At 28.8% G+C, this 26394-nt stretch overlaps 8 protein-coding genes across 8 annotated transcripts; 2 read left to right on the top strand and 6 right to left on the bottom strand.

Annotated features, from left to right (window-relative positions):
• Window positions 1-650: 650 nt before the first annotated feature.
• Window positions 651-925, bottom strand: PPL_10771 (uncharacterized protein; the record flags this gene model as incomplete). Its single annotated transcript, XM_020581536.1, has 2 exons — window positions 651-835; window positions 913-925. The coding sequence occupies 2 exons, from the start codon at window positions 923-925 to the stop codon at window positions 651-653; spliced, it is 198 nt and encodes a 65-aa protein (XP_020427852.1).
• A 643-nt stretch (window positions 926-1568) lies between these two features.
• Window positions 1569-4614, bottom strand: PPL_10770 (uncharacterized protein; the record flags this gene model as incomplete). Its single annotated transcript, XM_020581535.1, has 4 exons — window positions 1569-1577; window positions 1803-2325; window positions 2635-3651; window positions 4574-4614. 4 exons carry the CDS (start codon window positions 4612-4614, stop codon window positions 1569-1571), a joined length of 1590 nt encoding a protein of 529 aa, XP_020427851.1.
• Window positions 4615-5648: 1034 nt separating this feature from the next.
• top3 (DNA topoisomerase III) lies at window positions 5649-11065 on the top strand (the record flags this gene model as incomplete). Its single annotated transcript, XM_020581534.1, has 11 exons — window positions 5649-5847; window positions 5962-6157; window positions 6523-7043; window positions 7105-7138; window positions 7928-7951; window positions 8258-8345; window positions 8455-8834; window positions 8917-10258; window positions 10329-10442; window positions 10525-10626; window positions 10754-11065. 11 exons carry the CDS (start codon window positions 5649-5651, stop codon window positions 11063-11065), a joined length of 3312 nt encoding a protein of 1103 aa, XP_020427850.1.
• Window positions 11066-11149: 84 nt separating this feature from the next.
• On the bottom strand, window positions 11150-12845 carry PPL_10768 (uncharacterized protein; the record flags this gene model as incomplete). Its single annotated transcript, XM_020581533.1, has 5 exons — window positions 11150-11338; window positions 11395-11594; window positions 11694-11950; window positions 12058-12205; window positions 12521-12845. The coding sequence occupies 5 exons, from the start codon at window positions 12843-12845 to the stop codon at window positions 11150-11152; spliced, it is 1119 nt and encodes a 372-aa protein (XP_020427849.1).
• Window positions 12846-13251: 406 nt separating this feature from the next.
• Window positions 13252-14053, bottom strand: PPL_10767 (DUF3430 domain-containing protein; the record flags this gene model as incomplete). The annotated part of the gene is made up of 2 exons (XM_020581532.1): window positions 13252-13625; window positions 13786-14053. The coding sequence occupies 2 exons, from the start codon at window positions 14051-14053 to the stop codon at window positions 13252-13254; spliced, it is 642 nt and encodes a 213-aa protein (XP_020427848.1).
• A 73-nt stretch (window positions 14054-14126) lies between these two features.
• PPL_10766 (uncharacterized protein) lies at window positions 14127-18347 on the top strand (the record flags this gene model as incomplete). The annotated part of the gene is made up of 9 exons (XM_020581531.1): window positions 14127-14134; window positions 14930-14950; window positions 15033-15666; window positions 15763-15965; window positions 16035-16694; window positions 16777-16926; window positions 16996-17098; window positions 17499-17518; window positions 17579-18347. 9 exons carry the CDS (start codon window positions 14127-14129, stop codon window positions 18345-18347), a joined length of 2568 nt encoding a protein of 855 aa, XP_020427847.1.
• Window positions 18348-18477: 130 nt separating this feature from the next.
• On the bottom strand, window positions 18478-19134 carry PPL_10765 (uncharacterized protein; the record flags this gene model as incomplete). The annotated part of the gene is made up of 2 exons (XM_020581530.1): window positions 18478-18657; window positions 18760-19134. 2 exons carry the CDS (start codon window positions 19132-19134, stop codon window positions 18478-18480), a joined length of 555 nt encoding a protein of 184 aa, XP_020427846.1.
• Window positions 19135-19982: 848 nt separating this feature from the next.
• On the bottom strand, window positions 19983-20863 carry PPL_10764 (uncharacterized protein; the record flags this gene model as incomplete). Its single annotated transcript, XM_020581529.1, has 2 exons — window positions 19983-20571; window positions 20706-20863. The coding sequence occupies 2 exons, from the start codon at window positions 20861-20863 to the stop codon at window positions 19983-19985; spliced, it is 747 nt and encodes a 248-aa protein (XP_020427845.1).
• Window positions 20864-26394: the final 5531 nt, after the last annotated feature.

Below are 26394 nucleotides of genomic sequence, written 5' to 3'. Positions count from 1 at the left end.
TTGTTTTAATTATGTTGTGAGATGCTCATTTTCGTACAAAGAAATATACTTATATTATATAATAAATTTTATTTATCCATGTTATTTTTTTTTTTTTTTCCTAAATCCTCTAGTTGTTTAATCATTTGAAGTATGGATATCGATAATCGTAGGTTTACGTTAAGACAATATTAACTGTAATCTACATTCAGTGCTGCTTTGTATATATGGAACTAAAAGATTGTTAAATAATAACGTTTAGTTGCCAACACCTTATAAGAAAGATTGTTAATGATTAATAATTGTTTAGTTTTTATTAAAGACAATCATAATCATAAGAGACTATTACAAATATATTCACAAAATAAATCATGATCTATGAATGATTTTATATTCTAACAATATGTTTTATATCTTTACATAATGATAAATACATACATATAATAAATTATTTTAACAACTTTAAATGATTATTAAAACTTAAGATAAAACTTATATAGCTTAAAAAGACTTCTACTATTTAATTTTAATAACACAATAATAACAATATATATATGATCAATACATTTAAGTTTATTAAATTGTAGATGTTAAAGAAGAAGTAGTTGGTACAGGATCGTATGGTATAGTATTTACAACAATATAAGGTATTCGGTGGCCAGACATATTGTTTAGAGGTGGACATCAGCTGTGGCATTGACTTGCAAAAGAGTACCAAGATCAACAACAGCATCAACATGTGCATCCAAGAGAGCAACTTTGTTGGATGATTGACTTGAACTGGTTCCAGTGACACCAGTTTGACTCTTGAAAATTGAGTTGGTTGATTGGATTGATCCGATTGAAGATAAAGCAGCTATAAAAAAATAAATAAAATTATCAAAAATTAGTAAAATATTTATAGTTTGTTTGGATACAATTTTTGATATTTACCAATTAAAGTCATTTTTAGATAGTTAGTTTTTGTTTATTTAATTAGTATTAAAAGTAATTTGATTTGATATCGAAATTGAAAATTAATGTTAACTATTAATAGTTTTAATCAATCATATCATCTTTAATATTCCAAAGATTTAGATTTTTAAAAAAAATTTAATAAATATATACTTTGAAAATCAAACATTGAACTGAAAGTTAGAATATATTTAAATAATAGAGATTTAAATATTTATTCTATATGTTCTTTAATCCGATCAAACCAACTTCTAAATAATACAAACAACACAACTAAAAGTACATTTATTATTGGGAACTTTAAGGGTTAGTACTTTCCCATACCACAACTTCTACATTTCGAACAGTCATAAAATATTTTTTTAAATATTGGTTTATGTGGTAAACAACATTATGACAATTAAATTTATAATACAAAATAACAATTTTGTTTATGATTTTCAAAATCAAATTGGAGCGAGCAGAATAATAATATAGAGGGTATTAAGGTGTATTATAATAATTCAATCTTTTGACAAATCTTTTTTTCTTATTTAAAAGAAGAAGATTGATTATTAGAGATGTCAAAAGATTGAATTATTAGATTAATCTAATGTTTGAGATTTTAATATTTCTGAAATAAATATTTGTTGATTTTAATATTTCTGAAAAATAAAAAAAAAAATGGTAAGTTTAAAAACTATCTAGAAAAATAAAAATTATACGACATTTGTTAGTTTTTGATTTATAATATTATAAATCAAAATTTTGATCTTTTAACTAAAGTAGAACTTCAGGCTATTATTTTACAAGTTACTTTTTCTTTTTAAGGATAAAATAAAAATAATTAAAGAATTTAAAATCTTTATTATTATTATTTTATTTCATACTTTGTGTAATCTTATTAGCTTGAGTCTTGCAATAAAATAGAATGATCTTGTAATTTCCGTGAAACTACTTGCAGTAACAATATGATATTCAGATCTATTTTCTGCTAGAATTTTTATCATTTGAATATTGTCTAACCTAATTGCATTCTCCATTGCAAGATGGGTAAAACCTTCAGTTCTATTGTGATATAAAAACGATGCTATTTCAAAGCTACCGGAGTTATTCATTGCTCTGGTCGTACAAGACGCCCCATGATCATGAAGATACTTTACAATGTCTAGATTGGCGTAAAATGAATTCGTTGCAGCAATATCCAATGCTTCCGCTGGGAATGGAAGTTTAGTATTCTCGTGAATCCATTCGAGATTCGACAATCGGTTACTCTCGATTGCATTTATATAGGCTTTCGATGAGAGTTGCAATGTTGTGTTATCTTTAAACCACTGAAGTGTCGATGTATCTTTATGTTTCGCAAAACAGTTCATTGAATCAGCTGGACAATCGTTTAAATTTAGGCGCACCCTGTTCTCAAAGAGATATTTGAAGGTTTCAAACGTTGAATATAATGCAACAGTTGCCAATATGTCTGATGGACACGCTACAGTTCCATTTTCCAATAGATATTTCAATACTTCCAGATTTCCTCGTATTGCATTATTGATAAGTCCGATCCATGTGTATCCTTCCGTCCTATTCTCCAGAAGAAATCTAACAGTCTCTAGATTACCTCCACTTTCATTTGTGTTGTCAATGGTGTTGGGATAGCAGCCCTCTGTTCGGTTATGGTGCAAAAATCGGACAATTTCCAAGTGGGAATGTCTAGCCGCATACTCCATTGCAAGAGCTGAACAACCTTCCGATCGATTAAAATGGAGGAAACGGACAGTTTCAAGGTGCCCGCGATTCGCTGCACCATCCATAGCCGATTTTGAACATTGGGCACTTGTATTCTCATGGAGATATCGGATAATTTCCAAGTGACCATTTCTCGCTGCGGCATCCATTGCCGATTTAGTTATCTTTTGTTTAACACTGCTGTTGTTTGTCAAAAGATATTGAATTATAGGAAGACTACGTTCACATGCACTGATTTCATCAATGAGATTCACCGGACATTGTTCCGGTCTATTCTCAACTAGATACTTCAGTACTTCCAAATCTCCATTGATTGAAGCACTCTTGAATGCCAGAGCCGAACATCCTTCGGTACGATTTTCACTGAGGAATTTAACCATTTCGAGACTACCCAATTTAGATGCAGAGTCAAGTGCAGCTCTAGAACATCCTTCCGATCGATTGTAATGGAGAAACTTTACAATATCAAATCGTCCGAGTTCCGCAGCTTTATCCATCACGCCCTGATTGAAACAACCGACATTTTTGCTATGAAGATATTCAATGATTTGCAGACTGGTATTGTTAATCGAAAAGCGAGCATGCTCGCGAAACAGTTTCGGTGGTAACGATTGATGAAGGAACTCTACCAATTCGTAATTTCCACTTTTAAATACTTTTTTAAGTGACAATAGATATAATCTTTGGAAATCGATGATTGTAAGATTACTATCATTACTATTCCTCTTTTTATTTTTTTGATTCATATTATTAACATTATCTTTAATGATTGTATTGTATATATCTTTGTATCTTTGATTATAATTGTATTTAATTAAGAGATGAGGAAAACAACCAAGATCATACCAATCACATCTAAAAGCTCCACTATATCCATTTTGATCATGAATATCTTTAACATATGAAAATATCTTGTTTCTCAATATTGATGAAAGAAGTATTATTTTAAATGAATTCATTGGATTTATACTATTACTATTACTATTACTATTACTATTATTATTATTAATTATTATTATTACAAGCCATCTCTCTTTAATTATATCATATTTTTTTCAATCAACTTTTTCTTAAGAAATAAAATAAAAAATCAAAATACTTTATCTAAAAATCTTGCAAATCACTGAAAAAAAAAAGAAATGACTGAGAAAAAATTATTGAAACAATTTGTTACTTCCCGAACTAGTTAAAGATATATTTGCACCCCAATGGTCTAAAGACAACAAACTTCAATGATCTTGGAGAGTACGTACACAACAATAAGAGACTCAAACGATTTTCTCATTGAGAGTAGTATGTATTTGAATCTATTAAATTATAATTAAGCATGATGTGCACTTATCATTGAACTGTTATTATATCTTTCCTATTGAACCTATACGACAGAGATCACTTTCATATCTAAATCCATTCTATCCTTTTTTTTTTGATATTAACCTTGTTGTTTGGAAATCTTTGAAACATATCTAAATATCTGATTTCAACGATGATCATTGCAATTCCAATATTCTTAAGATCTCCACAAATTGAAAATAACAAAAATTAAATAGGAACGAACCGTTTTTATAAAAAAATGGTTAGTGATAATCAAATAATAATTTTTAAAAAAAATGAATAAGTAATTATCCATTTTTTTTTTGGTGATAAAAACGAAAAAGTCGTTGGCTAATAAATATGATTTCAAATTAAAAAAAAGTAGGTGATCTAATTTTGATTACCTATTATATTGAATCTAATTTTAAAAATAAAAAAAAAAAAAAATGTCTGTAATGCATATTGATGTTTCCATGCAAATGCTGTGGTTTTTTCGAAAAAACTTAAATTTTATACCGAAGACACGAACTCCCGATGAACCTTTTTATTGCCAAAATAATTTTTAATTAAAAATAATGAATACCCGGCTCGACTGTCACACCCACAGTCTACAGAAAAGAAAGTAAAGACATTCAATTCCATTTCGAGTGGTGGTGTGGAATGGGAGACCAGTAGCTACTGAATGACCCCCAACAAGACAATTCAACAGCATGATACAAAATAAAAATAAAAATAAAAAAAAGAAAACAAACTACACTGAGTTCTTTTCGAAAATTCATTCTTCATTCGTTTTAAAAATCAACTATAACAACCACCTATTTATTATTTATTTATTAAATATCTATCTTTTATTCTAAAATATAACAATACTGTATGTATTAATATATGTCTGTCTTTTATACCAATCCAATTCAACAACAAATGTTTAAACATCATAATCATATTTTTTCATTCACTTTTAATTTGAAAATAACATAATCATCAAAAAAGAATATCGGCTGCTGATAATGAATGAATTTAAATCAAAAAAGAAAGAAGAGTGATTGTTTAATAGATAGATTCGAGATTTGAAATATCGAAAGTGATAAACACAAAACAATCATTCAACTCTGCGTCAAACACAACAACAACAACAATTTAAAATACAATTCATTCAATGTTACAACAATCGATCGTGACAGTGATTTCATTATCATTACAGTCCACACTCACAAACACTGGTTTCTGAATTTAAACTTTTTCAATTACTTCCCGTGTACTCACAACCACAAAAGTTGGGGTTTAAACTAAACGAAACAAAAAAAAAAAAAAACATCGAATCTAAAAATCTTTTTGTTTTTTTTGTTTTTAATTTTTCACTCTTTCTTTCTCTTCACACTTTGAATAAAATTGAAGTTATCGTGGAGAAAAGAAAAGAAGAGGTACATATAATAATATTATTATTCACCAATTCATTATAATTATAATTATTTTCATTTTCAATTTCAAATTTTTAATTTTTGTTTGTTTTATTATTGTTTTTATTATTATTAGATAATCATTCTTTTCATTATAATTTCTTTTTTGTTTACTAATTATAAATTAAATTTTTACTTTTTTTAACTATTTATAACTATATATCTATTTAGTTTTTGTTTGTTTTGTTTATTTAATTATATACTACAGTAATAATAACAATGGGAGATAGAATTAAAATTTTGACTGGTAATGCACACAGAGATTTGGCAAATGAGATCTGTGAAGACTTGAATCTTCAATTGGGTAAGGCTCATGTCGGTAAATTCTCAAACGGTGAGACCTCCGTCATGATCAGCGAATCTATTCGTGACATGGATGTCTACATTATCCAACCAACTTGCAATCCAAATGTTAACGGTAAGTAATAACAACAACAATAAAAAGGAAGATAAATATTAAGACTTTTATCTCTTCTCTCTTCTCTCCTCTCTTCTCTTTCTTTGTTATTTCTTTTTAACTATTTAATTATAGATAACTTGATGGAGCTTTTGATTATGGCTGATGCTATTCGTAGAGCTTCTGCTCATCGTATTACAGCTGTCATTCCATGTTTTGGATATGCTCGTCAAGATAAAAAAGATAAATCACGTGCTCCAATCACCGGTAAATTGGTTGCCAACCTCATCGAAACAGCTGGTATTGACCGTGTTATCACCATGGATTTGCAGTAAGTAATCAATCAATCAATCAATCAATTAATCAATTAATCAATCAATCAAACACATCCAACATTACACATCAAATCACAATCAATATCAATATCAATAATAGTTATAATGCCTATCATATGATAATACGTGAAGTCATGGTTAATTCATTACCGTGTCACGTCATGGCACAAAAAAAAAAAAAAGAAAAAACGAAATTTCGTTAAACATTTTTTTTTTTAAAAAACATCCTTTTTTTTTTACGAATTGACACGAGATTCATCGAAACTCAACGAAATTTCATATGAAAAAATAACAATAATAATGGTAGAATAATAACAATGATATTAATATTAATACAAAATAATTAATAATATTATTATAGTGCAAGTCAAATTCAAGGTTTCTTTAATATTCCAGTAGACAATCTCTATGCAGAACCACAAATTATTAAATATATTAGAAAGATGATTCCAGGAGAGAAGGTCATCGTTTCACCAGATGCCGGTGGTGTCAAGCGTGCCAAGTTGATCTCTGATAAATTGGATGCCGAGTTGGCAATCATTCACAAGGAGCGTAAGAAGGCCAATGAAGTGTCCGGTATGATCTTGGTCGGTGACGTCAAGGACAAGGTTGCCTTGATCGTCGACGATATGGCTGACACCTGCGGTACTTTGGTATCGGCTTGCGAGATGCTCATCAGCAAGGGTGCCACCAAAGTCTACGCTTTGGTCACACACGGTGTCCTCTCTGGTGATGCCGTCAAGCGTCTCAACGAGTCTTCGCTCACCGAGTTGGTCATCACCAACACCATCCCACACGCCGAAAAAGCTGCCAAGTGCTCAAAGATCAAAACCATCAACATTGCACACACTTTAGCCGAAGCAATTAGACGTACTCATCATGGTAAGTTTTACAACTATCAAAACAAAACATTTCCAGTTGATATTAATTCAATTTATTATAGGTGAATCAATTTCTTCATTATTCAGTGATACCAAGTAGTAGCGCTTGCGAATATAACTTTAATATATATATATATAGATAGATAGACAAATAGATATACATATTTTTTTTTCTTTTTCTTTTTCTTTTTTTTTTTAAAACCAAAAGAAAGAACAAATATTCATCAAAAATACAAAATACCATTTACGCATCATCATAAATTATATCATTCATTTTAAACAATTAAGTTGAATAGTATATTTTTACTTTAAAATTCAAAAAATCTAAAATATAAATAACTTTCTTATTTATTGCATTAACCAATTACTACCTTTTTTGTAATTGTCCAAAACAATATATATTATAATAACAACAATAACATCAACAATCTTCTCTTTCCATTCAACCTCCGATCACCAATCACCAACTTATATATCTATTTATATTAATAAATAACAATAAAAGTGCCTTTTACATCCACATTAATATTTTGTGGTAGTCAACAAATACGTATTGAATTTAGTTTGAATTCTCCTTTCCTTGGAACTATCAATCTTTGGTCTTTTTTTTTTTTTTTGAAATAAAATTACAATAATAAATAAAAAGAAGTTTTAGTTATTCAAAATATAGATATATAAGTTTGAAATATTTAAACTTTTAAATCACCATTATTATTATTAACTTTATATATGGATCCTTTGTTATCTAAAATAGATTGATGTGTTCAGCTGACCATTTTTATAAATGTGATCATTTTGACAAATCCTATTTATAAATGACATAATTGACATATTGTAATTGACAAATCGATAATAATATAATCATTTGAAGTATTTAAATAATAGTAGTAATAGTAAGAATAATAATAAGTAATTGATAGTAGTTGTGGTGAATTGAAGATACAACCGATCTCTATCTATTCAACACAACAACAACAATGAAATCAATAACATAACATTGATGCTTTTTGTTTTTTTTTGATATTTAATGGGTGAACAATTGTTATGTTTGAATAAACATGTGACCAGATAAGAAATTAAATAAAAGAAAAAAAAAAGGAATGCTGCATTTTCCAAGAAAATCAAAAATTAAAAATAATTTACAAAACAAGCATATGGATAACTAGATTATTCAAAATATCTGCTTTTCATTTATTTGAAGACTTTGCTAAGTAGAAGTAGTATGAAAATATTAAATGTAGCGGAGAAACCTTCGGCAGCTGAGGAGATATCCACTATATTGGCAGGAAGAAGACCACAAAGAGTAAATAGCTATTTTCGTTACATACATACATCATTACATGTCCGACTAACAAACAAACAAACAATATAATCATTTGGTAATTATTATCTATCGTTTTGGTTATTATTAGAGAGATGGATTTTCAAAGTACAATTGTGTTTGGGAGTATAAATGTTCACCGGTTCTAGGTCAGAACGATGTAGATATGGTATTCACATCTGTTTTAGGACATTTGATGACAACCGATGTCGTGCCACCCTATACCAACTGGACATCGTGTGATCCTATCGATCTGTTTGAAGCACCGATACACAAGTTTATCGATGGTGAGAACAGCACCAATCTCGATAAAACACTAAAGCGAGAAGGTAGACGTTGCGATACACTCATACTCTGGCTAGATTGCGATCGTGAAGGTGAAAACATTGCATTCGAAGTCATCGAAAGTGTTAGAGCTGTCAATAGAAATATAAGAATATATCGTGCTCATTTCTCATCTATTATACCTGCGTATGTATTAACAATAGTAGTATAGGAAGAAGAAGTAGTAATAAATATACTTACTCTTTACTTTGTCACATACAACTAAAAGTGAAATTAAAAGAGCAATTTCAAATCTCGCACAACCAAACAAGAATGATTCGATGGCAGTCGATTGTAGAATAGAGATTGATTTACGGTTGGGTGCAGCTTTCACTAGGTTTCAATCGAGGTATTTACGATCAAAGTTTGAAATCAATGATGATCAACCTATAAGTTATGGACCGTGTCAGTTTCCTACGTTGGGTTTTGTGGTGGAGAGAGCGTTGCGAATAGAGAGGTTCGTACCAGAGGATTTCTGGGTGATCGATGTCAGTCACCAGAAGAAAGCGGATGGCGAGATGCGAACTGCCGATTTCGGATGGAAGCGGAAACGGTTGTTTGAATTGGCACCGGCTTTTATTTTCTATGAACAGTGTCTGGACAATCCGTTGGCGACGGTCGTCGATGTCAATGTCAAGGAGAATCGGTATCGTCCTGTTCCGCTGACAACGATCGAACTCCAAAAGTTGGCGTCAAAGAAGCTGCGTATCTCATCGGATGAAACAATGAAGCTGGCGGAGGAGTTGTACAACAAGGGATTTATTAGTTATCCGAGAACCGAGACCGATTCTTTCCTGCCGGAAACCGATTTTATGGGACTGATTAGGTTGCAGACGGACAACCAGAAATGGGGGGGTTATGCACAGTCGCTGCTGAACGGCGGATTCGTCCGACCGAAGGAGGGAAAACACAATGACAATTCACATCCTCCGATTCATCCTACGGGTGCTGCGAATGCACTCAGTGGAAAACAAGCCAATTTGTATGAGTTTATTTGTAGACGATTCCTGGCGTGCTGTTCGAAAGAGTCGATCTACGGACAGACCACTGTCACCATTGACATTGCCGATGAGACATTCTCAGCGACTGGATCTATGATGATACAACAAGGCTATCTTGAGGTGTATCCATACGATAAGCGATACGACAAGATTCTTCCGACCTACGTAGTCGGTGAGACATTCACACCGAGCCGGTTGGAGTTGAACAAGAGTAGAACGGTCGCGCCAAAACCATTGTCGGAACCAGAGTTACTCTCGGAGATGGATAACAATAAGATTGGAACGGATGCCACAATGGCACAGCATATCAAGAAGATCATCGACCGAAACTATGTAATCAAGAATGAAGAGAATCGATTCATACCGACTGATCTTGGAAAGGCATTGATCATCGGTTACGATTCAATGGGTTTCGGATTTTCAAAGCCTGCACTCCGAGCAAAGATTGAGGCAGATGTACATAAAATAGCAACAGGCAACAGAAAGAAAGAGGATGTATTAAAAGATACAATTCAACAATATAAAACATTATTTATTCAAGCAAGAGAAATGTCACATATGTTTGATATAGTATGTATAATTGTTAAATAATAAGAATAATAGTAATAATATTAATACTATTTCTTTCAAATCTTTATAGACATTTTCAAATTACTTTAGACCATATGGATCACAATTTAGAATTTTACAAGCAAACTTATCAAAGTGTGGAAAATGTAATAATAAATTAGATTTAAAGTCGACTGATGATGCTGTAAGTTTAAATATTCTATTATCTCTTTCAATCATATTATATTTTACTAACTAATATTATTGATTTATAACTTATATTATAGAGAAGAGTACTTCAATGTAAGACATGTTTGGCATCACATATGTTACCAAAAGTAGGTGATATTGTGCCATATGATGGAACTTGTCCACTTTGTAATTTCCAAGTATGTATAATCACTACTTTTTTTCTTTTACATAAATACATATGTTCATATTAATATGTTAATAATTTTTATTTATAACTTTTAAATAAATAATTAAATTAATTTCTTTTTCTTTTTGCCTTACTAGGTATTAACTATTACATCGGAATCTGGATTTCCATACCAAGTATGTCCTAACTGTAGAAACAATCCACCAAGCTTTTTCAAAGAATCACCCAAACCGTTCCACTGTTTTCAATGCACTGCACAGTGTCCACTGGCAAGAGGATCTACCTACAAACCAGCGGCACCTAAACAACCGGCTCAACCATCGACTTTCAAACCAAAAGCAGCATCTGGTAGTTATAAACTACCTCCGAGATCTAATTACAATAGTGATAATAATAGAAGAGCTAATAATAATAATAATAATAATAATACTAATCTAAATAATTGGTAATATATATGCTCGTGAAATAAATAGAATGACTGTAGTTGCTGAATAGGGTGACATAAATCGTAATGATTACAATATCTACATTATTTAGTTATTCTCTATCTTTATCGATTGTATTAAATCTATATTCTCTATTAGCTTGTTTCTATTGTTACTATCGCATGTTGTTGATGAGGTTAAAGATGAAGATGAAGAAGTTGTTGTCACTGATGGCTGATTCTCTTCTGAATCAACTAATTTCAATGTATCAATAAAGATTATTTTAAATCTATTTAACTATTAAATTTTGTTAATATTAATCAATTTCTATTTATTAATATTAATAATCTTACCATATCTAAAGTACTTTGATCACATTGATCGTCAGATAGTAAAAGATCAAACAACGATGAGAAATGATTCGATATCAAAAGGATAACATCTACATCCAAATTGTCAGAGGTTGTCAAATTGTTTAGTAGTGTTACAACCTCTTTTGATGCATCTATATTCGATAAATCTAATGATAACAATGTATTCCAAAATTCAACAGCTAAAATAATAATAATAATAATAATGATAATAGTTTTAATAATATTGTTTAGTAACAATTTTTAATTGATAAATTTAAATATTAATATATATTACTTACAATTCAGATAAACAATGTCAATAGATAGTAAGTCAGTTGTTAAAAGACTGATAGTTTGTGATATGAGTGAAGGTTCATCTTCTTTGACAGCTGAATAGAATATTTCCAAGATGGTTTCAGATAGGCAATTGAATGAATCAGAGTACAACTCTTTGAATTCTACGATACGATCTTGTTCACAATCCTCCTCTTTAGTATCGATGAATCTCATTATACTCTCTAATATCTCTTCTATCATACTTGTACTATAGAAGTTGCTATATATATATATACATTAATATTTAATTAATTGAAAGAGAGTAAATTAGTAATTCGTATGTCATAATGATTAATAATGAGATCTTCAATATTAATATTGACTTACTCCAAATCCTTATTATCCAATATATCTTTGAATGCACTTGCAATACCAAAGTTTATCATTGCAATTCTATCGGTTAAAGTTGAATGATAAAATAATATATTTAATGTTTGTAAAATCTTTGTAGATATAACCAGTAAATTAGTGATTGCTATAAATATATTATATAATGATGATAATAATAATAGATTACTTACATTCTTTATTAAATCAATTGATAAAGTATTGGAGAGTATAGATGATATCTTCTCAATCGATTTATTGTTCATATACTTGTTAAACCACAGCATTTTGATTTGATCATCGGTTTGGTAGAGAAAAGAGTTGATAAGACGGAACAAACCATTCAGAACAACCGATGATGAAGTCATGAAGAATAGCGTGTCAGTAGCATTCAACAAGTCTTCTCTCTGGTAGATCTTCGAAGCAATCAAAGGTGATTGTATAACAAGATTTGATATTATACCAATTGAAATCTCTATTAATCTTGTTTGATTTTCAATAATAATGGTATCATCTTCATCATTATTGCTATTATTATTATTATTATTATTGTTTGTTTTAAAGATGATGAATGACTCCAAGTGTAGAATGGAAATGTCAACCAGGTTGTTTTCGTAGAATAACTGAGTGAATGAGGTGGATGATGACATTTCCCAAAGAATCTCGCCACTAGATATCTGGTTATTGTTCTCATTTGTTTCTTCTACGTTGTCATTGTATGTTTTAAAACTAGTGATATGTTTGATTATAGATGTTGGATCAAAAGTTGTCGTAACTTTATCAGCCATTTTAAACTTTGACAAAAAATAAACTAATAATAATATTATTTGAATTCATCTAATCCATTTTCTTTGCAAATAACTTTACTTATTTAGGTAATATTTTTTTTTTGATTGATCAATCAGTTTTTTTATGAAATCTATTTTTATGATATTCATATTGATAAAATACATATTCGTTTATATTGGAGTCACTATATTTCTTCTTTATAATTAATTCAAAGTAAAGTAAAATTTTAATCAAATCACTCATTGTTAGTTCAAAATTTTGTGTGGCTGTGTGGTTAAGGGAGGCAATGGAAGTGGGTGATATCAATGATACACCCATTTATTTGTTTTATTAATATAAAAAAAATATTATCGATCGATTTGTTTTAATAAACATTAACTGTTTTTGTTAATATATATATTAATTTTATGTGCATGATACTGTTATAGAATTTTCAAAGGATCCACATTTCGATTGGAGTGAATAGCTTTGGCATTTACCCTTGTAACAGGTGTCTTGCATTGGGATATTGTTTTCGGCGGTGCAGTAATAGGTCATTGGAATGTCGGTGTTTGGACCAATGACAGTGTTGTTTGTTATGTAATAGAATGATTCGACGTTCTCACAGCTCTTGTCGAATACGCTGTAGAGAATGGATCCTGGTGGAACATCTGCAGTTGGACCGGTATCGGACGACACATTACTTGGTACGTATCGGTAGTTGGTTTCATCGAAACTACCTTCGTATTGATCATAATTGCAAGTATCCATTAAATATGGGAATTCTGAAGTTGGATTACCTATTTTGTTTTTTTTTTTTTTTCAATTTTAAATAAATAATAAATAATAAAATTGAAAAACAAATAATTTTATAAATTTTAAATAATAATAATAACCTTTTTAGAAATTGAATTGATTTCAAATATATATATATATATTAACAAAGTAGTAGTATCATACCTGAACAATCGGTTTTAAAATAGATGTTGATATAGGTGTATAACATTACTGCAGTTGAATTCCATTGCTTAACAAAGTAGGAACCTGGAAGATCAACGAGATCGCTGTTTCCAACACAGATATCCATCGGTATGATGAAACCGAAACCAGAGATGCCATTCGAGCAATGAGTATCACTTGGTGAATATGGTTGGAAATGAACCAACTCTGTTGAAAGACATGTTCCAACAATGAAAATGATTGATACTACTAATGTTATAATTTTCATTTGTTTCTATTACAATAAATAAATAACTACTAAAAATAAATATCTTACTATTTTATTCCCAACTCAATTCGAAATGAAAAAGTAGCATGGTTGATTACCGAAGAACAGGTATACCCTTTCCATCACCAAAAAAAAAACCAAAAAAAAAAAAAAACAAAAATTAGATATTATTTTTTTCATAGCTGCAAATCATCTTATTTTTTTTTTAAATTAAAAAAAATATTAAAAACAAATATTTGAATTTTAATTAATATTTTATCTATGTATATTCTTTTTAAAGATATAACCACAATTATTTAAAGATAATTATTTTTTAAGAGATATATAATTAAAAATAAAAATAAAATAAAATAAATAATCATAATTTCATTCTTTAGGGTAATTATCAAAAATTAATTGAAATTTCTCTTTTTGGTTATTTTGTTTTTTTTTTTAAAACAAGTGATATTTGCTAAAGATAATTTTTTCACACAACACACACATTAAAATTACAACGCGTTCAATGACAAACACCCCTTTCCTCATTGTCAGTCAATTTAATTAACCACATAACATTTTAAATAAAAATAAAAAATAAAAAAAACACCAGAAAAAATATATATCGCATAATAATTGTTTTATTATTACCAAAAAAAAAAATAGCAAAGAATCCATTCAGTTCAGTCAAACAATTCAACAACAACAATATTAGAATTATTTTTAATTCAATCATTAATTTTTTTGTAAATATCATTTTTTTTAATTATTTAAATTTACTGTTGTTGTTGTTTGATGTTTTTAAAACAAAAAAACAACAATATTATTACTATTTTTCTATTCTTTTTCAAAAAAATTGTAAATAGTAATAGAATAATAATTAATTAATAATTATAATAGATATATAAAAGATAAAGAAAAGTAAATATAGAGAAAGAGTAAGATAAAGAGAGAAGTATAGATAGATAGATAGATTTTAGTTAGTTTAAGAATATATATATAGAGAGGTCATGGAGATTGATAAGTTAGAAAAGGAATTGCTGGGTGGCAGTATCAATACTGTTGGTAGTGCTGCAAGTCTGTTGGCACCACCACCATCATCATCATCTAAATCAAAGGTTAGAGTCATCAAGAAGGTAATCAAGAGAGTACCAAAGTCATCGATATCATCACAATCATCGTCGTCGTCATCTTCATCGATACCAAACAACTCACATGCACATGCTCACGCTCATAGTCACGCACATGCCAACAGTCATTCACATGTACATCAAAATATTGTCAATAGAACATCAACTATACATGCAACTTCGACATCGACGACACCATATCAACAACATAATGGTAAGAGTGAAATGAGTAGTGGTAGTACCGATGTAGATAGCACAGTCAATTCACTGGACAATGAAGTGGTTCGACGAAAAAAAGAAGAAATGAGAAAGATGATCACCGACAAGGTCATGATCGACAAGAAGACATTCGAAACACAATCGATTCTCATTGAGAATATCGTAAGCGAGCAGGAATTGAAGTTGTCAGCGATGTTCTTGCAACCTAACCACTACGACGATATCGTAGTGGAGAGAGCACTTACAAAGCTCTGTGGATATCCAACATGTAATAAACAGGTTCAACAGGTAAGTGTGTTTTACTACTTTGCATTCTATTGGTTTTAAAAGATTGTTTTACTAACTTGACAAACTCAACTTACTCTACCACTCTACAAATTCAAGAGAAAATCATATAAATATTATATTTCAACTAAAGATCAAAAGGTATATGACCAAGAGGAACTAGCAAACTACTGTAGTACTGAATGTCTTACCAATTCGAAATTGTTTAGATTCACACTCGACAAGACACCTGTACACTTGAGGAAATTGGATCATACACAACTCATTGTATCACAAGCTGATAAATTAGCAACCAACATAGAGTTTGTATTACTATTCGCTATTAGTTACCATTGATTTATTGAACTAACATTGATTTTCAACTTGTTTAGACAAAATCTTAATATAGTTGAAAATGAATTAGCAAGTGAAGCACCTGTCGATAGGAATTTCGGTAATTTCAATAGTGATTCTCCTGTTAGTATGAGTTTTACACCACCACCACCACCAGCAACACTACCAACAATCATTACAACAAAAGTGGATACAGAGGAATCGGTGACAGCAGAATTGAATAATCAATTCTCAATGATGCAATGCGATGAAGATGATAGTAATGTGAAACAAAGCAACAATAGCAAAAGTATTAATATTCCTGTTGTTGAATCACCGTTGGTCGTTAACGATGATAAAACAATAGCAGAGGAATTCCTTTCGGAGGAGGAAGGAGCCGATGAAGAAGATGACTCTACCGGTGTCTATGGTGATGACAATGACAGTATGCCAAGAAGTAACTACTCGGATATCGATTTGGATTCGAATGACAGTGGTCGTGAAGATGCTATGGACGGAATGGGTGGATTCCTCGAGCGTGGTAACTCCAAGCAACTGCCAGTTTCCAACTATCACCAAGTATACACACCTCTAAGTGAATGGCGAACAAACAACACTGAACAATATCTAAGAGCTACACACAATGACAATGACCTATTCATAAGAACCGATCAGTCTGCACATATCAAACAAACATTACATCATTATTTATCATTATAGTATGTAAACAAAACATTACTTTCTAATCAATTAGAAATTAGAAATTATACTAATGCTTTTTATCACTAATTGATTGTATAGTTTCCCATCAGTAGTAAATTCATTAAATATTCAAGAATCAATTTCCTCACAATCATTTTCATCACTCATTGATACATTTTCACTTGTAAGACCAATTCCATCGCTGACACCCAATAATTGGAGAATGATTATACTTGTTTTAATTAAATCGTAAGTTTATTGTTTAAATATTTAAAGTTTCAAAATAACATGTTACTAATCAACCTATCTAAATTATAGTTTATCATATAAACATAATATTTTAGAAAAGAAATTAGAAGAAAAGAGTCAAATATTTGAAAGGTTACTTAAGGATTATGGTTTTGATAAATATTATCTTAATGTATTTGTAGATTTAATGGTTAATGGATATTCATAACGATAATTAGACAAACAACTATTTAATAATATTTTTATATAAAAACAGAAACAGGAAAAAAACAAAAAAAAAAAAAAACAACAATAATAATAATAAAACGATTTTATTAATTATTTTTATCAGATAGAGCATCGTCGACGATGATCACATTATAAATATATATATACATATATTATTTTTTTACTAATCAAAATAATTATGCAAAGTTAACTTTTAATAATTAATAATAAAAAATAGAAAAAGGAAAGGTAATGTATAAAAAAAAACGGTTTAAAAAAGTAAATTATTATTATTTCTTTTCAATTTTGAAGGAATAAATATATATATATATATAAAAACAAATAAATTTATTACTATTATTTAGAAATATATGGAATTTTTAAAGTAAGTAAAATAATTAAATATTGGAAAATTGACAAAGTATTAATAATAAATAATTTATAGTAAACACGTTGAAGATGTTGTTGGATCAGAAAAAAAAGTTTCTTTAGTGGAGAATTTCAATCATACAAGTAATGCAACCTATTTCGCTTATAACTTGTATGGAATGGATAAGGATGCTTGGATCAGATCGATTTATATGGATTTGTCGATTACTTTTCTATTTTTCTTTGCTTTGCTAATGATCTGGAAATCAATGATATTCTTTTGTTACCGCCAGTACAGACTCTATCTGTTCCTTCCGGTTCTTATCTACCTCTTCAAGTGCGGCTGTTTCATAACGATCATCGCCACCGACCACCACTATTACGTCGCCAACTACCTCGACCAAATAGGAAAGGCGTTCAATATCGCTTTCATTCTTTTGCTAGCCAATGGAATATGGGTCTACGAATATACCAACTCCCGCTATTTGTCGCGTTTGATCCCGCCCATGACTATTTGTTCGTTGCTACTCATCTACAATACAACGTTTCTTGTTTTCAATATTGTTGAACACAGTGTGTTTCCGCCGGTGATGTGGACAAGACTCACAGGAATTATGTACACCTTGCCTTTCTTTTACTTCCTCTACATTTGCGTAGCGGTCTACAGAAACGATTTCTATATTAGAATGTTTATTGGATCGCTCTTTGCAGTCTACTTTTTGTGGTGGATAGTCTTTAGTCTCTCAATTTTCTTGGTTCCAAGATTACAAATTTTCATCACAAGCACAGGAGATGTTATCATTGCATTTTTAATACCAATGTTAATGTCTGAATTAATTAATTGACAATAGTAATAATAGTATTTTGATTTTATATATTTTTAGACTCACATTAATAGATTAAAAGAAAAGATAATATATTTTTTGATTGGTAAAAGTATTTTTTTATTTCCAACTATTGAACACTATTGTAAATTTACAATGGAATTAAAACTAGTAAGGCAGCGAAACCATTGGCAAGGGAGGTACTATCACCGGCATTGGCAGGTCTGATTCTTGCTCTGATGTCATAGTTGTAGACACCTGGTTGAACAACTTGTTCAGTAATGGAAGCACCATTGACAAAGTCGTTGATATTGAGGCTGGCACCAAGTGGCTATAAATAGAAAAGAAGAGAGGATTTTTTTATTATAAATTGTTAATTGTTAATATTTAATTTGTGTATTGATTGAAATAATTTATATGAATTTATATTTACCCATGGGTAATCAGTATATCCACCAAGAGTCATGACGGTACCGTTGAGAGCAGAAGTAATATCAACACTGGTATTTGGTTTGGCCTTTGAGTGGTAACTAACAAAGGCAACCAACTTTGATGGACGTGTAACAGTTACGCTGGTTTGGGAACCTGGGATTGCAGTAAAATCCAAACTACTGATCGAGTGTGAATGCTTTGGAACTGGAACAACTTGAGTGGTAACCTTGCTAGCACGAATTTCAGCAACTTCCTTGGTAAGGTTGTCCAATTGGTTAGTGACATTCTCCAACTTAAGAGTCAATTGCTTGATCGAATATGAACAACATCCATCACAGGAATGGTTTCCACATCCACAACATCCAGAAGAGATCATTTTGTATTATTAGTTTGTTTTATTAATATAGAAATATATAATTAATATTTATTTGTTTGTTTTAATGTTTTGAAATGAGTTGTAACTTTCATTATTTATACTTTTCATACCATAAAGATTTTTACAATTTTTCTTCAAATATCTATTATTTTTGTAATTTGGTCTTTTATAACTTGTAAGTTGGACAGGATCTCGATCTCAAGTTTGATATTCAATTTTGGTGAAGTTAATCAAACAATTTTTAGTATCTCCTTTAAAGGATTTCCATTATCAACCCTAGTTTCGATTCTGTGAGGTCGATAATGACCCGTAAGTTAACGAATTTTAATTCCAAGTTAACTCTTTAATCAAAAATCCAAAAAGTGTTTTAATTTTGAGTTACATGATCCAAGTTACCCAAAAAAATTAATGTCTTTTGGATTTGAAAAAAATGATTACTTGTCCACCCACATACCAATCTAATTTTTGTTCAAATCCAAGGAGTATTTTTCAACCATTATCGGGCATGTCAAAAAAAAAAAAGCACCAACCAGAACTGTGTCAGGTCAACAACACTTGTTGTTTGAAATTTAGTAATAAACAATTTTTTTTTATTAAATTGAATTCAATTCAAATATTTGTTTTTGCTATTTGTTTGTTTATTTGTTTATTTGATTGTTTTGATTGTTTACAAAAAAAAAAGAATAATTTGTTATTTTTTAATTAAAAACAACAAAGATAATTCTATTTTTGGTGGATTGTTTGGTGATTGATTTGATTTGATTTGATCGATACTTGATTTATATATATTAAAAAAAAAAAAAGATATAATTATTATTATTACTATTATTATTATTATTAACATTAATTTAACTATTAAGTTTTACATAGCTATCGGGTTGACGCTTTTTAACTACATAGACAAAGAGTGTGGCAAATACTAGGTCGGTAACGACCATCAGAGGTATTAGGTAGCTGTAGCTGTAGTTGGTGACACCGTAGACATTCTCTGGTGTGAATCCGACACCCAACCAAATGCCAACGACTGCCATCGGTGCACAGTATGCCCAGATCACTTTGATGCTGTCTTTCACCCAGACACGCGTGGTGTTACGCTGCTTCGAGAGAATGATACGATGACGCTTTCTGTGGTGTTCGCGATGCAAGAAGAGATCGACAGTCACCAGCACAGGTGGAATATAGTGAATGAGAACATTGAGCAACCAAGCAAACACCACAGAGTGGTGCTCCTTCTCTGCACGCGATTTAATAAAGTCTGGATTCAAAATAACCAATAGAATGGTGGCTGTAATCATCACAATCCAACTACCAACAAAACTGAGAGCATGCAACATCTGTATCCATATATTATTCTTATTCGAAGTGATATCCAATTCGAACCAAAGTGTATGAATTAACCAAAACCAAAATGTAAGATTTGTAATTAAAAATGGAAACCTATAGGTTGAATTGAAGTGAATTCGGTCAGAGTGAAGTGAAGTGAAGTGAAGTGATGGTAAATAAATTAATTTTGGTAAGTTAGTTGTTTCAAATTTCAAAGTTGCTCAACAATCCTAATAATAATAACATACATGACTGTTGCAGTTATGAAATATGCTAGTTGTAGATAGAATAATATACGTCTTGCCCAATGTTTATATTTCTCGCGTTGAATCTGATCTCTTAGCGGCAGCTCAGAGTAGTAGATGAGCGATCCTCCCTCGCTATAGGAATCATCTTGAAGAGGCATGCTATGCTGTAAGTTATTGCTATTGTTGTAATGTTGTAAGCTGTGATGTAAGTTGTGATTGCTATCCCTAAAGGAGTAGTCTGAGAATGAATCGAAACTCTCTATGTTTGCTGCTGCTATTTTGTTTTTGTTTTTCAAATTGTACCAACTTATTCAACTAGATTGCGATTAATGCTTTTATTTTGTCAATAAAACAAAAGCCTAAACCCAAACACTTGAAAGAGATAAATCAATCAACAATAAACAATTAAAAAAAAGAAAAAGAAAAAAACCAATCAAAAAAGAATGAATGATAATGATAGAAATATATAAAAATATATAGACCTATATAGAAAGATAAGATAAATAACTAACTAATTGTTTCTCTTTTGTAAAATAAAAGATATTATTATGCTATTATTATTATTTTGTAATAAATAATTATAATTGTTGTTTTAATTTTATTCTTGATTGATCAAGTTTTAATGTGAGGTTTCAAATATGTTTGGAGATAGGGGTGCAGTGAGAGTGAGCTGGAGTGAAATGAAAGTTGGTGAGTGATTGATTTTTTTTTGATTCGAAAAATGGGTAATGGGTTTGTTTTATTTGTTTGTTACTCTGTTTTGTTTAATATTAAATATAAAAATATCTAAGAAAAGAAATAAGAAAAAATATAAATAATAACAATTAAAATTTAAATAGGATATTGTTAGTTAGCTAAACAATAACCTTTTATGACTGATCCTAAATAATGAACCTTAAAAAATAATAATAATAATAATTTAAGATAAAACAAATGATTCTGATGATTGCGGAGGATCCTATCAGCAAATTGCTTGTTTTTTGCTTTGTTTTTTTTGTTTTTTTTTTTGTTTTTTTTTTACTTTTCTTTTAACTTTTTTGGTCTTTTTTTGTTTTTTTTATTATCTTGCAAACATAGAAATGCTGAATGATTGAAGTAGTTTTTTTTGTAAGGTATATTAATTATTAAGAATGATTATTCTTAAACCATTCTGAAGACCAATCCTCTTTATTTATTTTCTTCATAAACAACAAACCTTAATTACATTTAAATAAATAAAAAACAAAAATAAAAATATCTAAACCCCTTATGTTTCCCTGGGAAAATGAATGGTTTTCAAAGATTTTAAAGGAATTTTCGAAAGGTCAAAAAAAAAAAAAAAAAGTTTTTAAATCAAAAAAAAAAATTTATTAAATAAAATTTAGAGAGTCTGAGGACTTCAAAATTTTGGAGGAATAGTTCAGTTCATAAATTCTTTTCTTTTTTTTTTTTTTGAACAAACAAATCTCCTACTTATATTTCAATTCATATTCGAATTACTCTTTAATCAAAAGATTGATTTTACAAAACATATGGTCACTGTTTTTTTGTGATATCTTTGTAAAGATTTTGAAAAAACCCTATTATAAAATAATATTTTTATTTTATTTAATTTTGTGGTGTCATAATTTAAATTTTTGTTCGTTAGATTGATCGATTCAGATGACAAGATATTTTTTTCACAAAACACAAATTTTAATTCAAAATCTTTTTTTTCAATTTTTTTTTTTCAAACTTAATAAGATTTAAGATAATCTTATTTTTTTAATATATTATTTATTATATATTATTTATTTTATTAATATAGTTGTGTATTATTTTTGAATATTAATTAGATTTTCTTTCCTCGAGAAAGTGAAAAAAGGTATTTATTTAAAATCAAATCAAGATAATCTAATTTCTTGTTTTCATGTTTTTTCAAAAAAGTTGACAAAAAAAAAAAAAAAACCCAAAAACCTTTCTCCCCAACACTTTTACTAAAAAGAAATAAAATTGTTTTGGTCTTCTAATTGCTTGATTATAACAATACCCAATAACACATTCATTCATTCATTCCAAAAAACCAAACCCACTTAAAAGTGAGTCCAACCCAACACTCATTCACTCACCACACAGAACAAAAAAAAAAACAAAAGTAACAACATCAAAAGCATAGATAGATCTATCTTTTTCATTGTTATAAAATATAAATAATAATTATTTTTAGTTTTAGTTTCATATATATTATTTATTTATTTATTTATTGTTATATTTTTTTGTATTATTAAATTAATAAAAATATTATTATTTTTTTTTTTTTTAAAGATCAAGATTAAGATTGAATAGTGATAAATAACGAAACAAAACAAAACAAAACAGAACAGAACAGAAAAGGAATTAAAGTAAAGTAAAGTCGTAAGTATTAGTTAGTTTGATGAATTCATTTCACAACTTCTTCCTCTTCTTCGTCGTTTCTCTCTTTTCTGAGCTTCTTCTTTTTCTTTCCCTTCACTCTAATCTTTATTTTTGTGATTGATGTAGTTGGCAGTTCTTTGTCTTTTTCATTCAATCATTCATTCGTAAGAAACTATACTACCTCTAGAGAGGAGAAGAGTAGACAGTCACTGTTAAATAGTAGTTTATCATAAACAAAAAGCAGGTGTAAAAAATTCAATCAAGATTGACTGATTGGTTGTTTAGTTGGTTGATTGGTTGGTGACTGATCGATTGTAATATAAACAGAAATACAGCAAAATATTTTACTTTAGACATTCCTTTTTCTGAAGTTTAGAACATAACACAAAAACACTTGAAGAACAGAAACTACTACTTTTTTAGCTTCAGCAATACAAACATCATCAACAACAAAAATAACAATGATGACAAGACCATATATATGTGTATATTCATAAATTACAAAATAGACAATATATTGTTGTTGTTGTTGTTCACTCCCCACAACAGATATAGAATGATTCAACTTTTAAATCAAATTTGAACATTCGTTTGAAAATACCACATACAGATAAAAAAACACATACACACACACACACATTTATAAACATGCACTAACGAACAAACAAACAAAAACAAACTTGTAATTACCAACCTAATAATTCGTTACACATCATATTCGTAAGAAATGGATTGGGAACATTGAAGTCAATCAAAATAGCACAACTAAATAGATACCACATATCATTTGTTTATCTGTTTTAAATTTCCAAAAGATTATTGTCTGATTGATTGATGATATTATTTATTTGTTCAGAACAACTTAAAATTTAAATAATATTCCTTTTCATTTCGTTCCATTTTTCAATTTTACCATTATTATTATTATTATTTCCAGTTGTAAAATAAATTTATAATTATAATTAGCAATAGCAATTTGTTTATGTATGTAAATCGATCCAACCAAAAATGAACATCATCTTTGTTTTATAAAATTTATTTATTGTAGTATTGTATTGCTTTTGTTATTATTGTTGTTGTTATTACGGATTAAAGCAAAGCAAAGCAATTCGCAAGTGTCTTTTCAACTTTTAAACATATAAATTAAATTAGTTATTAGTAGTAAAGTTAGTTAGAACTCATAAAGAATAATAATTGTAACTAGTTGGAGAAAACATAATCAATCAGTAATCAGTTTAATTAATTACTTTTTGTTTTTTTATTGTTGTTATAATTAATTGTTGTTATTATTATTATTATTATAAAGTTGGTATTCTTGTTCTATTTTATCATTTGGAATTCCAATTTTTAATTGGAAGTTAATTTAAATTATATTGGAATATTTTACAACCATCATCAATAAATCATAACAACAATAATAATTATTAAGTAGTAAAGTAGTATAGTAGCAGCAGACACAATAACAATAATAACAACTAAATTTTTAATTGTCTGTCTATCATTCTTGATCTCATTAGAGTTATTTAGTTAAATTAGTAAGATTGTCGACGACGACAACAATAATTTTATTTTAATTTTCCAACACAACAACAACCCCTCCACCAGTATCTTCTGATTCAAAAATATCAATAAGAATATTGTTGCCAATATTGATCAGGTGTTTAGATATCAATATTCTCTATATTGCTTAGTTTATTTTGTTAATGATGAATTTCCAACCTTGGAAATCATAAAATCCAATCCAACTCAACTCAATTCAATTCAAATCACCTCATCTCACTCAACACATAAACAACAGACACTGACACACAACACACACAGAATGTTAATTATGAATGAATGAATGAATCAATTAACAATAATACTATATCCTACTCACTACTCTAGAAAAATGATCAACAAACAACAATCCAAACCAATCCAAACAAACACTTTGTTCTGTTTCACTTGTTATTGTTGTTGTTGTTGTTATTGTTGTTGTGTGTTTGTTTGATTTGATGATAAATAATATAGACAGGACATGCCAGGTTGATATTATTGTAGTACTTATTTTAATGTTCGTTCAGTATCCAACTTTATTAATTTGATTTCGGATATGTTATGTCATGTCAAAAGGCAAGGCAGACACAGTTAACATTGTTTATTTGTTTGGGTTGGCTGACAATTAACATCGCACACTCAAACAAACACACAAACACATAGAACAATCAAATTAATCAATCAATCAATCAGTCAGTCAATCAATCATATATACCTATATGGTATATTTATAACATATCTTATGTATATTGTTTTTTATATTGTCCAATCATATGATGATTATTTTATACAATGCAAACATATAATATATATTTATGTACATATATCTGAAAAAACCCCTAACCAATATATATATTGTTACCCTGTTGAATTAGATCAACAATACAATCAATCATCAATCTACACAAACAATCAAACAAATCACACATCACACACCACACAATCTAACAATACATAAATAGCACACACTAACACACCACCACTTAATCACACACCACACACATCAAAAAAATAACTATTAATAATCAATCTTTTTTTTTTTGATGTTTTTATTTTCAATAATACCCTGATTATCTTAACTTATACTACTAAAACTTTCATATTTATTTGATTTTTTTTATAATCAAATCACAAATCAAATAAAATAAAATAAAAATTAAAACAATTAAAATATGTTAATAATATTAACACTACTACAACAATAATAATAATAACAATCAAACAAGACAAAACAACAGTAATTAATATATATCTCAATTTTATTTTTATGTTTGTATAATTTTTGCAATTTTATTTGTTTTTTATTTTTATTTTTTTAAATTTTGATTTGATTTGTTATCCTGACAAGCTTACTTTACCTACCAAACAATCCTATCTATCTTTAATTAAATCAAACAACAATACCAACAAACACATCATTCTCATTAATAACAATAAATTATATAATTTGTTGTTTAATTTATAATTTATAATTTGTTTTTGTTTGGTATTGTTTTGTTTTGTTTTGTTTTAATTATATTCTTTATCACTCACTCTTTGTCTCTCTCCCCTCACTCTTTTGTTCTTTACATTCTTTTTCTTTCTTTTCTTTTCCCATCTACTTTTGTAACCATCACCAATTATCCATAAAATACTACCAAACTCAAAAAAAAAAAAAAAAAAAAACAATCACAAACAAAAAAATAGATAGACTAATAATAACTCATTTTTTTTTTAACAAAAAAAATAAATTTAGTATAGTTTATTTCTAGAAGTTAGTTAGTTATTATCACTGTAG

This window comes from Heterostelium album (genome assembly GCF_000004825.1).
Source record: "Heterostelium album PN500 unplaced genomic scaffold PPL_scaffold15, whole genome shotgun sequence".
In the NCBI taxonomy this organism is placed as follows: Eukaryota; Evosea; class Eumycetozoa; order Acytosteliales; family Acytosteliaceae; genus Heterostelium; species Heterostelium album.
The sequence above is the reverse complement of the archived record's forward strand: the minus strand, read 5'-3'. Positions and strand labels throughout refer to the sequence as shown.